The sequence below is a fragment of the Corvus moneduloides genome, chromosome 2 (assembly GCF_009650955.1).
Source record: "Corvus moneduloides isolate bCorMon1 chromosome 2, bCorMon1.pri, whole genome shotgun sequence".
Taxonomy (NCBI): domain Eukaryota; kingdom Metazoa; phylum Chordata; class Aves; order Passeriformes; family Corvidae; genus Corvus; species Corvus moneduloides.
Window position 1 is genome coordinate 55680047 of NC_045477.1, and position 12941 is coordinate 55692987.

Consider the following 12941-nt stretch of genomic DNA (forward strand, 5'->3'; position numbering starts at 1 on the left):
GGAACTTGGGTGGAACACGCTGAATGTTGCTGCACAAATGCAATTGGCTTTCAGCCACATGGTTCCAAGGCAGTCAACACTGAAGAGATTAAGTCAAAACATTGGACTTGACCCTGCTCTGGGAGATGATGCAAGGCAGAAGAGGGCATGGAGAAGTCTAATCATAACAGATGACTTCAAGGAAAAGGATATTCTGGTCCAAGGTTATTGCCAGGACTTAGCCTCCTGCCCTAGAGCATCGAGAGGCTCTGCTCCTGCGTATGCTTTCCACACACGGCACAGTTACTAGGCAGATGGCACTGGAATTCTTTCCCTTAGCTGAATCTAACACAAGCTATGCCTAGTGCTTTTTCCACCTAAATTTACCTTAAAAGCAGATACTATAATCTTAATTTCTGTATTATGAACTTAGTTAATATACAATATAACAGTAATACTCCCCTAGCAGAAAGTATGTATGAAAGCACAAAGTTTAGACTGGCATTAAAATGTCTGAGAAGAGCAGCATGCTGGCAAACCGTTTGAAAAGTAATATTTTTTTTCCCTACTTCTTGATTTAGCCTAAGCCTAATGCTGGGAAAAAGGTTTTATGGAAATTCTTCATAGAGGGAAAGAAAAATATTTTAAGTGCAATTTGCACCAACCTAAACTGATGACTACTTCAGGGAGAGCAAGAACAAGAATAAACTGTGTTACAACCAAAGCCAGCCATAGATGAATCAAACAAGTATCACTGTTCCCTCAACTAAAATATAGTAGCAAGACTTCTAGTTTACCAATATACTCAGAATTTCAGTAAGTAACTTTCATTTTAAAGTCAACTAGTCTGATATGCACAAAGATTCACTACGCTTTAAAGACAGTCTCTTTATAAAAATGTTGGTGAGTTAATTGTTGAAATCTAAATTCACACACTTAAACTCACTTACCTTATGTTTATACTTTTCAAAAGCTCAGTGAAAGTAAATGTCACTTCATCCAGATCAATTGCTACAATAAAGATACATACTCCCCATGTTTCCTTTTTCTTTTTGTTACAAGCCTTTCAGAAAAAAAGAGAGGAAACACAGTTTTTATTATTCAATAAAAATGGGTAATACATGGAAAGCATTAATTAGTCCAAACATGATTAGAAATGGTTAAACAAAACATCCTCAAACAAACACTTGACTATGACAGCCAATTATTTGATAATGGGAAACCATTCCAGGTTTTACAATACAGGTGAAAGACCAAGCACTTCAACTCTTATTCCTACAGTACAAGATCAGTTTTACCCATATAATTCAGCAAAGCTCTGAAATACAACCTTTGGTTCCATGGAACATTTATGAAAAGCAGAAGTCGTGATTCCTTTTTTTTTTTCCCTAAATTACCATATTTGACCATAAAAAGACACTGAAGGTTAAAGAATAAGAAGCCAAGCCATAAAAAAATAATTAAAACCTTTACAATGACAGGCAATAAACACTCATAAGCGATTTCAGTTGTGTCAACCACTCATCGCTGCTGGAGCACAAACCCGTCTCTGCTTAGTAAAGCATGACAGTAACAAGCACTTCCAGCCATTTTCCTACCATACCTCTACGTTTAAGGTCTGCCTTCTCCTACTTAGAAGGTACGAGTTATAACCAATCATCCTTCATCAAAAGAAGCCAACCCACAATGACAGACATGGCATCCACATGGAGTAGAACTCCTGATGATGGTTCACAAGCCACTCACTTGGAGCCAGACAGGCAACACTTAAGATTTCAACACCCTTCCACCAAAACAGCATCACAGTGGAAAACCTCTGGAGAACACTGATTTGCAGAAGCACAGAAAAAAAACCCCTTAAGTAGGTATAATCCAGACTTTGGAAACAAAGCTATTTTCAAGATAGAACAAGGTATGGGTGCAGCCCTGCAAAACTCCAGAAACAGCAAACTTGTAGAACACTTTTCAGACATCCAGCATCCTTGTGAATAAAACTCCGACACCACCCAGGCCCACAGCAAAGGAGCAGGATCTGAGTGCACATCTCGGCAGCTCTAGGTCGGACATGACATCTGTTGGAGGACAGAGGTGAAACGGAGCACCAGGAGCAAGTGAATGGAAACACTGAATTCCTGCTCTTCTATACTGCTTAGCTTTGGCCCACTCCCTAGCCCACTTTTTTATCCTTTCCCTGATCACTCCACCTAGCTGCCTCCTAGACAACACCGATGCAAGTTGCAGGGGCCTGTTAACTCTAGAAAATGCTCCCCAAAGGCAACAGGAGTAAGACCGCACCAGACCTAGCTCACTCCACCTTATGTGGTCTTCCAAATCTGTGCCAAAATCCTCTGCACCACTCATGTCCTTGCTTAGTCAGCACTAACCATGACCAATAACCTGCTGTGCCCATAAATGATACAATTTCACTCATATTGCCAACAATTTTTTTTTTTTTGGCAATTGTTCTGTGGTATTTTTACATCAGGGAAAACTGACTGGGGGCCTTCTCCAAAGAACAAAAAGTTTCACTGGCTTGTGCAACTGTTAAGAGTTATAGAACAGGCTTCAAGGAAAAAGTAATCAGCCACCCTCAACAACATAGTAACTGACAATTATTTTAGTCATTACTTTCTTCCTGCATTCCCCTTTGAGTGTTTCCACAAATCATGACTCCTTGCACAAGAGAAAATAATTTTGAAAAAAGCTATTAACAGACTGAGATGCATTTGTTGATACTTAAAGGGATGTAAAAAATGGTGAAGGTTAATGCTAGCTAATGAACTACCAAGAAGAAGGATGACTACACACAGAATGAGCATACACCTGACCTTGTTTAATAAATAAGTTCCCTTCACTCCATGCTCCTGCAAACTCAGACAAGGATGTTGTCCTGTAAATACAACACCTTGTAGGGCAGGAAGACTGAGTGCTACCAAGTGGTGAAATTGTTCCTGGTTTGTTGCCTATCCAAACAAGCCTGGCTTTCCTGGGCAGCCCAGCTCAACTCTGGCAGCATGAATGCTAGAAGGCTGTAGCAATGGTTTACTCAATAGGAGAGAGGTCTGGTTTTGCAAGAATGACCTTTAAACTCCTTGTCCAGTATGGTTTGGGATAACAATTCATTTGTTTCTACCACTAAACAAGAAGGCAGTCTCAGAGGCAGCCTAGCAATCCACGAGATCCAAACCATTACAGTGAGTCAAACTTCAGTATCAGGACTACTCCCACACCCATTGCTGATGGTACAGGATGCTTTGGACACCTTCTCCTCAACACAACATTTTGGATGACTCCTGGCCTAACAAGAAAAATTATACACAACCCAAGATAAATAGATTATGGGTTGGGCTTTTTTTCTAGTAGCAAAGGTGAGCAGCACCTAAGCATGCCTGCCTTACAACACAGATGAAGGAAGGAGGAGAGAAAAACATGAAAGACCACTGGACTGGGACTATCCCACCAGCTACTGCTGGTTAAAACAACCAAAGACACAGGTAAACAGCAGTTTTCTCAGAAAATAAGGTATCTGCCATAGCCATGCATGAAGATTTGAGTGATTTTAATCCATAAATATTGTCATGGTTTAACCCCAGCTAGCAACTAGGTGCCACACAGCTGCTTGTTCCCTTCCCATCCCTGCAGTGGGGAGGAGAATCAAAAACCAACTGTCATGGGTTGAGAAAAGAACAGTTTAATAACTGGAACACAATAAAATGCAACAATAATAACAACAACATTAATAATAATTGCAAGGGAAATGAAAGATAGAGAGAAGCATAATACCCAATAGAAACAAGTGATGCTCAATACATTTGCTCACCACACACTGACCAATGCCCAGCCCATCCCTGAGCAGCAATCAGCAACTCCCAACAAAACTCCAAGAATTTATCTACTCAGCATGACATTCTGTGGAATACCCCCCTGGCCAGTTCAGGATGCCTGTCCTGGCCATGCTCCCTCCAGATCTTTGTCCGCATGCCCACAGAGCACAGGAACCTAAAAAGTCCTTGACTTAGAGCAAGTAGTATTTAGCAACAGCTAAAACACCAGCGTTACCAACATTCTCATACTAAATCCAAAACTAATCCAGCACTATACCAGCTACTGGGAACAAAATCAGCTTTATTCCAGCTGAAACCAGAACAAATACAAACATCATGGGGTAGAAGGAGGGGAGAAGGGATAAGGAGATATCTTCCTGGCAAGTCACGCTCATAAGTACTCCCCTCTTCACACCCCTTCCCTCCTCAAGTTCACTTCTTTCCTACATGAGTGAGTTAAAGTTGCCTGCTGAACAAAAACATGGCAGCATCACTCCTTCCAACTATTTTGCTTTGTTCACAGCCAAAGCAGATGATTCATCTCAGATGGACTTGAATGCATGGGAATGAAATGAAGACAAATTTATAGCCAGAAATTAACTTCTGAGGGTTTTCTTCTTCACTAGTCTGACTCAAGATCTTTGTTGATACAGCATCACTACAGAAAATGGGCAAGACAACAGCTCAACATCTGCCCTTGGCTGTCCTTCAGTTTCAGTAAGATGACTTCCAGTGACCTTAATTCAACTGATAATGAAGCAAAGCCTACCTACCAATCACTAGCCCTAAGATTAATTAACACCTAGTAGTCTACATAGATTTCTTTCTCTTTTTCTCATCTTTTATTTAGGATTCCGAGGAACCAATACTATAGCTTTGGGCAATGTAGATCAGTTCTGTTGAATAAATAGAGTTTTCTGTAGGAAAAAATCTAAAACTCTTACAAAAGCTTTCAAAATATTTCTCATTCTGGACCTACCATTGCTTTTATTTGATCTGGCTTTTACCAGATTACTAGTTTACTTAAATCTAGTGAAAACAACCTGGGAGGAGTCATAAAATGGCTTAAAATGCTCATCCAGCACTAACTATTGTGAAACGGGATCCTTGCTTCTTTTCTTTCCAGATGTAGCTGCAAGGTGTTAAAGGCACTAACAGAAATAACTTCTGTTCTCTGCCTCAAGAGATTCTCCAATGCTCAAGCAGTCCCAAGGAGGAAATGGCCACAGGAAGTCTCAGCTCCAGTATGCAGCTAGAGATGTTTACTCTTCTGCCAACACTGATAACGATTTTGATGACAGCCTACAAAAGTGATCCAGAAATAGAAACTTCAAATGATGCTGCATAAAAGAAGGTCAAGGGAAATGTACACGAGAAACATGCAAAGACAGATGGATACTTGAATCAAATGGGATATAGGATGTCTCACTGTAAATACCAAGCACCTGATCTTTGAACAGAAAGATGTGGAACCTGGCTTACTAAAATCTCAGTTACTACATTCCAATCAATACAGAGAACTAGCTTGACGGTACAAGAAACATTCACAGACATTAATTAGAGAGAGTCCAAAGGAGGCTATGGAGATGATCAGAGGGCTGGAGAGAGTTGGGGTTGTTCAGCCTGGAGCAGAGGAGGCTTCAGGGAGATCTTACAGCATCTTCCAGTACCTAAAGGGAGCTCTAAGAGAGCTGGAGAGGGACTTTTTACAAGGGCACGTAGAGATAGGACAAGGGGAGATGGCTTCAAACTGAAAGCGAGCAGGTTTAGATAAGATATTAGGAAGAAATTCTTTTCCTTACTGTGAGGGTGGTGAGACACCAGCACAGGTTGCCCAGAGATGCTGTGGATGCCCCATCCCTGACAGTGTTCAAGACCAAGTTGGATGGGACCCTGAGCAACCTGGTCTAGTGGAAAGTGTCCCTGCCCATAGCAGGTGGTTGGAATGGGAAAACCTTTAAAGGTCCATTCCAACCCAAACCATTCTAACTTTACATGTTTATGATCACAGTGGGTGGAAGATGACTGCAGAATAGACTCAAGAAGCTCTCACAACAGAAAACTGTTCAGAATAAAAACCTGCAGGAAAAATATCCCAGGGGAAGAAAAAAAATCTGATAGTGACCAATTTACCCCCTGTCTACATATAAGAAGTTCTGTGTAAAGACAATTAGATCCTCCATTTTTCAGCAATAGCAGTTTTAAATTTTCTATTGAACATTGTCTGGGATGGAAGATTATTATTAGTTCTCAATGGATGAGATCAAATTCAAATATAATACCAGCTAAAAGTAATGAAGTAAACGGAAAGTTTTGAAGTGGTGAAAATAGTTCATCTGATATGCAAAGTTCCTATTATACTTCTGCATGTAGCAAGACTGGAAGGGTCATCAATCTTTCCCCAAGATAGGCAGAAGATGTGTAAAAAAAGAAACTATACCAGTTGCCTGAGCTTTTAAAGTGCAAGGGCACATACAAGCAATGCATCTGCTGCTAAGATACTGAATATCATCAGCAAGAGGCCGTGGCAATGATTTGTTTGTTTTGGGACTTTCAGTAGCTCTTTGTTTTTTAATGACAGAGGATCCTAAAATATCTGTAATTTTGCTCATCCATCCAAAGCTTCAATGTATGCATGTTCAGATCAGCTGCAGTTCTATAAATCAGAGACAAAGTCTAGACAGAAAATACTTTATTACCTCATATGTGTTTCATGCTTTTGCCAAAAGCAAGAGGCCTCTCTGTCTTTTAACATGAGGATGAGATGGCTTACCAATGTCCTCCTTTTAGTAAGAAACCACAACTAAAAGGACCTGATTTAATTTAAATGTGAACTTTTAGGGACTGGGGACACTTGGCCTGCTGAACATGAGCACTTTGGTCTATACAGACCAACCTTCCATATTTAAGTCGTCATTACTTCATTCCTCAACTTAAGCTACAGTTTACCTTGTACGTTTTCTTCACTAAGCAGTTCAACTCCTGCTCAAATCAAGTGCTCTCCAACATCTGCATACCAGTGTAAGTCACCAGTTGGAGAGAATTTCAGGATATAAGATAAGTAATTAGAAACAAGAAAAACCACCTAAAACATCTTCAGATGCTAGAGATTTCTGAGGGAAAAGAAAAGGCAGCAATAATACATTCTCATGGGGTAGAGAATTGGCTGGTACAGAATTTTACACCACAGGCTTGAATTGTAACAGAAACAAGTAGTACAGTACTTGGGGGAAAAAATACAACGGCAAAGAAAGCTACACTAGGAAAAACTAACTATGCAGACTACAGATCTTTCACCATGACAGTTTTTTAATAGCAGGTTAGACAAATACTTGATAGAAATGGTTCAGGAATTCCTGAGTCTGAACAGCTGAGCTGCAGCAGGAGAACAGTGAGCCATGTCTCCCTAACAGGGCTATGAACAGCCAACAAAAAATGGAGTTCCAAACCCATGCACCACATACTACGGACAACTAAGCTGATGAGCTTGAAGCATACCAGACCCTGTGCCTTAAGGTCCTTGGCAGACTCCAATTTCTATCAATTTCTTAAACCACTTCAGTTTTCTTTGGAGAAGTTTGGTTCCAATTTAGTCACCATGTCATCTGTTCCTCACACAGGTTCTTTCCAATATATTCAGCAACAATTTGCTCAAGCTTTTTTTTGTGCTTGTATCACCCCATATTCTCCTTCAGATTCTCATGTTGTTGTTCTCTACCAAAACAAACAGTATCAGAACATAACAAATGCCCTGAGCTTTTTCATAGCAGTATTAGTATGGCTTCCTGGACTACTTCTAATATCTCTTACACCAACAATCACACGCTGCTCACCAAAGAACATGAGTAATTCCACTAAATCTATTCACTCCATCTAGAATTTACAGGCACTATTGGTTCATAATACAGATTTCAGGAGAGCTACAAAAAATTAAGAGTACAAGAGAAGCAAGCACCAGAGTCAACTGTTAAGCGAAAACCAATCAGTGTGTAAGAGTGTTGAAATTAAGACAATAAAACTACAACACTAAAACATTCTGTTTACCTAGGCAGCTTGGTTTGGTAAAGAAGAGAAATGACAGAGAGGAAAAAAACATTTGTATGACACTAATGCAAAAGCTCTCTTCACAGTAAGCTTGCGTGGGAATTCACCAGATATCAAAAGAATTTAAAAAGAAAACCTTTTCCTGATCACACATCAGACACCTTCCTTCAGCCCATACACCAAGAGCACTGGCTCAGTACAACATCTCTGGAACCACAGTTCGGGGTTCTGTCTAAGAGATTTTGAGTTACCATTTTATTGTAGAAGAGTGACATTAAACTCTAGCTGTCACAGAGGAAATCTTTAATGTTCTCCCACTACGAAGGGAAACACCACCATATTTAACAGATGGCTTTAGTGCTTTTTAACAGCCCCTCTCTGAAGATCCAGTTTTTACAACTACAGGTCAGCCACATTTTCCAGAAAAACTGTGTTACCATCTCTCTCTTGTCACCCTTCTCCTCCTCCACACCTCTCAAAGAGGTTCAGCTGTTTCAAGGACTCAAGGCCCAGCTGCAGTAGGGTGCAGCTGTATATCCTTGACTCACATGCTGCGGAAACAGATAACTTGAGAGCACTGCAAGGAAAGCTACAGTGCACAGAAAGAACGTGCAAGATAAGAAAGCTGACATTTCAGAGAGAAGTATCATCACTAGTAGCTCAAATGCTCAAAAGAAAACATACCAGTGTGGAAAGGTGACATCCTGAAGGAAAAAAAGCAGTGGCTCCAGTGGGCATTTGCTTTAATTCCATGGAGCAGCAGATAAGTTCTCCCCTCCTGGCTGATGCCTGCCTAGCCAGTAAAGTGTCTCACTGAAGCACAGGCACATTTAGGCTGATAGGTCACTACATTCTAGCAATGTTTTTGAATGTGCCTGCCAAAAATAATTGCTTTACACTTTTAGGCCACATGTACCTGGCTTGCAGAGTCTCTGTACATGCACCCTAAGTGACTCCAAAAGGACAGTACTACAAGATGTTTTCACTTCAAGTCACTAAATATTCATTGAGCAAGGATACAGCAGATGATCAGACTACATCCAAACCCACATTTGAACCCTGAATATCTGCCAGTTATCACAGTACCTAAAGTCTGGGCCACACTGCTTCCTAGTTAGCACTATGAGTGCCCTTCACATCCTCAGAGATTTGGCAGGCACAATTCGAATATCAACCACAAAGAACAAGGCCAGTGAGCCAAGAAAGGTAAGGTTTCAGGTCTTCGTATTTTGTAAGTAGCTTGAGAGGGGGATTCTTAGATGCTACCTCTATTTCCATCAGTGGCCTGATGATTTAAAGCTTCCTCAAGTCAAACCAACTACACTGTTAAACAGAAATGTTCTGGTAAGTATTTGTCTCAACTGGTGGCCTGGTGTTTCCCTTTTTGCTTCAGAACAGAAAGCTACTAGACAGCTTCTGTTCCAGTTCAGAACTGAACAGGTTAGTACTGAATCTCACTGAATAAAACATATGCAGCTGGTGCTTGCAGGACAAACCCTGGGACAGCCCCTCCACCACAATGCCTTCACCAGAGGGCAGAAAAAGAGCAGCCTCCTCCTGAATCCCTGCAACTTGAACTAGAGAGTCACCCTGAGAAACCAAGCTCATCATGATAACAGATTGATTTGGGAAAAGAAGCAGCAATTAACCAGGCTGTAATTCACTTGACTTCAGAGTCAGGTGAAGCCTGCCCTCAGCTAGAAGTAGCAACTCCAATACCTTCCAGGTCCCCATGGAGGCACACACTTGCCAGCTTACTTATTTCAACACCCTGCAAATACAGCTGTAAGTTTGAGGAAAGGGTCTTGGATTGAAACACAGTACAATGTGGATTTTTTTTCCTGTTAATTGAAAGGCTCTCAGCAATCAGTTTTAATAGCAAGACAACAGATATTAGCTATATATAATAATGAAGGTTTGGTTCTGAATAGGTAAAGGAGGCAATCCTCCAATGCCAAAAGGTTTCAAACACTGTGTATCTTACCTGGCCACTGCTAAGTAACGATCAGTGAAAACAAAACTTTACCTGTAAATGAAATTTGCAGGATTATACTGAAACCTGCCTTGTTTTTTTTCAGTCAAGGGAATTGAGTAGTCCTGTTTTCATTCATATAAGAGAACTCAACTATGCTTTTAGGGAAATGCTTCCCATGAACGTCCATGACCAAAAATTGTATCTGTTACTGAAAGAGCTGTGCAGTCTCCTTCCCATGCTATTATAACACTGTGATGTGAATGCATCAAGAGCTGGTATATCCACACTGCAGCTTAAAAAACACAGATAACAAACTATTAGTAGTGACAGCATAGATGTGGTAAGTCAGCTCAAGTTGCAGAAGGCTAAGCAGAAGTCACATGTACAAAAATGCAACTCCACACAGTGGGAATAATACCCCAGCTAAGTATTACAGAACTACAGCTGGACTCTGTAACAAAGCTTCTGCCATGACTTAGTTCTGTTCTCTTGAGTCAGCTTGTTGACACAGCAGTCATACTGAGGAGAAGGAAAAAGTAAAAATCAAGAAAGGGCCTAACATTTTATTAATCTGTTTACACATGCCCAATGACTAACTTTGAACAGAAATGCCTCAATGATAAGCACACGTTAACATTATGCCATAGAAAAGAAAAGTTTAACATACAGACATTCTTGTCTCTGCAATAGTGTTGTCTGTACCTTTTTCATGGCCTCGTAAAAGAGGCAGAGGGAAAAAATACACAGAAACACAGAATGAGACAACCTGTATAAAGCTGACTACGACATATGTGAAACTACTTGCACTTCGAAGAATTAGCTGATCGCATGGTGCTGTTTTCTACTGTCACTTGTTAGTAATCTAAAAGGATTCCTGAGCACGTACCTTTATCGCAAAACATTAACAAAAAAGGGGCAATCTACAGAAGCCAGTTTACAGAGACGTGAGCATGGCAACATCCCACTTCAGTCTACTTTCACTTCGAAAAGCTAAGTCACAGTATGTGAGCTTTGGCTGTGGGACCCTCGGCGGCCGCTGCCGCAAAGTTACAGCTCAATACAGGACAGCCACTACTGCGGAGCGATGCTACGAGCAGTAGCTACTCACTAGAGCTCCATCCGCTGCCGACAAGCTCTCGTACGTCTTCCACGCTTTCTCCCTCACGCTGTCCGACACTTTCAGCGCATCACAGAGCACGACGAAGTCCGCTTCGCCGACCTCGAGCCTAGGAAAAGCATCACACATCGCCAGCGGGGACACGGGACCGCGAGGCGACCAGGGAACCCACGCCACCCGCTGCCGGAGCCGCCCCGGGGTGACACCGCCCCACAGCCCGGACCCCCGGGCGCGGAGAGCCCCGGGGCGGCCGGCCCGCCCCCAGCCCGCTCCCGGCCCGGGCGGCGCTTACCGGGGGGCGGCGGGCGGCGCGGAGCCGCCGTCGGGGCTGTGGCGCTGGGTCCTGGCGGCGCCCGCCCTGCGCGAGGGCTTGGGCGGCATGGCGGGAGCGGCTGCCGGGAGCGCCCGCCGCGGGCGGCACTGACCAGGGGCCGCCGGCTCCCGCTCCCGGCCCCCGCCCGCCGCCCGAACCGCGGGAAAACGGCGTCACCGCCACCGCTCCGTCACTTCCGCGCCGGCGGCCGCGCCCCCGCCCCGCCCGTCGGCCGCGGACACGGGGCGGGACCGAGCGGCAGCGGCGGCGCGGCCGCGCGCAGCGGGCACCGCGGCCCGGCCTCAGAGAGCCGCCCGGCCCTCGGCCGCCGCACGGACGGCAGCCCATCCGTGCCGTGCGTGACACTTCAGGTACTCAAGCCCCGGCAGCCGATACAGCTTTTCCGTGAGGTGGGCAGAAACGCAGAGCTCTGTATAAGGATAACTGTACAGGTGGAGAGCAGGGCAGGAATTGCAGATCCTTTAGGACCGCTGGTTCAACCAGACCAAGTGCTGGGTCCTGCACTTCGGCCGCATCAACCCCTGCAGCGCTACAGGCTGGGGGAGGAGTGGCTGGAAAGTGGCCCATGGGAAAAGGACCTGGGAGTGCTGGTCAATAGCAGCTGAACGTGAGCCCGAGTGTGCCCAGGTGGCCAATGGCATCCTGGCCTGTATCAGCAATAAGTGTGGCCAGCAGGACCAGGGCAAGGATTGTCCCCTTGTGTCAGCACTGGTGGAGTTACATCTCAAGTCCTGTTTCCAGTTTCTCACTACAAGAAAGTCCAAAGAAGGGCAGCGGAGCTCAGAAGGGCCTGGAGCACAAGTCTTGTGAGGAGCGGCTGAGGGAGCTGGGGGTGTTTAACCTGGGAAAAGGAGGCTTGGGACACCTTACTGCTCACTACAACTACCTAAGCAAAGGCTGTAGTGAGACTGCTGTAAAAATTCTGGATTTAAGAAAACCCCCCAAAAAATCATCATGAGCATTAATATGTTATACAATTAAAATTCACTAGTATCTTTGCATTTGTACATTTTAGTAATTTGTTCAGGCTTTTCCTTTATATTCATTAACTTAAAACAGGAGAAAAGTGTCTGGCTTTCTGCTTTATGATTAGAATTAAACCAATTACAGAAAAGTGAATACAGAACAAATCAAAGTATGTAAACTCCAAATTAAATGTTTGAGTTGTAGACTGTAGTGGGATTTAGACATTCCTTATTATGATTCTAGTAAAACTGCGGCAGTAACTTTACCCTGCTTCTAAGCACATTTAAATACTTCTTGTATTCAGATGATACCAGATGCTGTGGAAGGTTTCGAGTTTAGGACAGTCTATCATCTACAGTTGAACCACAGACAAGTAGAGAGACCTACCAGCTTGGAAAAGTAAGCTAAACCCCTAAACCACAGCTGAGTCCATTGCCTTCTCCTCACAGATGGATTTAAGAGCACGAAAGAATTTAAAACAAGAGCAAAACATTTCAGAAAACTTGGTCATAGCCAGTGGAGACCATGCCAGCTGTCTTCAAGAAGGAAACACACCCTCCTGGGTGGCTTCCCTCGCAGCTGCCTTAACGTGCTGTTAGAGCCAGGCCCTGGATTGTCCAGATGGCAGGCAAAGAATTTGTTTCGTGGCCCTCTGTGCTCTGCTCCCTTTAAAGAGTTCACAAACCAGCTTCAGTGTAAATA

At 43.3% G+C, this 12941-nt stretch overlaps 1 protein-coding gene across 1 annotated transcript in view; it reads right to left on the minus strand.

The window, feature by feature from the left end:
* The window catches only part of RB1 (RB transcriptional corepressor 1), a 71310-nt gene extending 59890 nt beyond the window's left edge, over window positions 1-11420 (minus strand). Inside the window, exons 1-3 of the mRNA XM_032099749.1 lie at window positions 11232-11420; window positions 10931-11048; window positions 930-1042 (exon numbers count right to left, since the gene is read on the minus strand). Coding sequence (XP_031955640.1) covers window positions 930-1042; window positions 10931-11048; window positions 11232-11320 — 320 coding nt within the window. The 5' untranslated portion in view covers window positions 11321-11420. The remainder of the gene's footprint in view (window positions 1-929; window positions 1043-10930; window positions 11049-11231) is intronic.
* Window positions 11421-12941: the final 1521 nt, after the last annotated feature.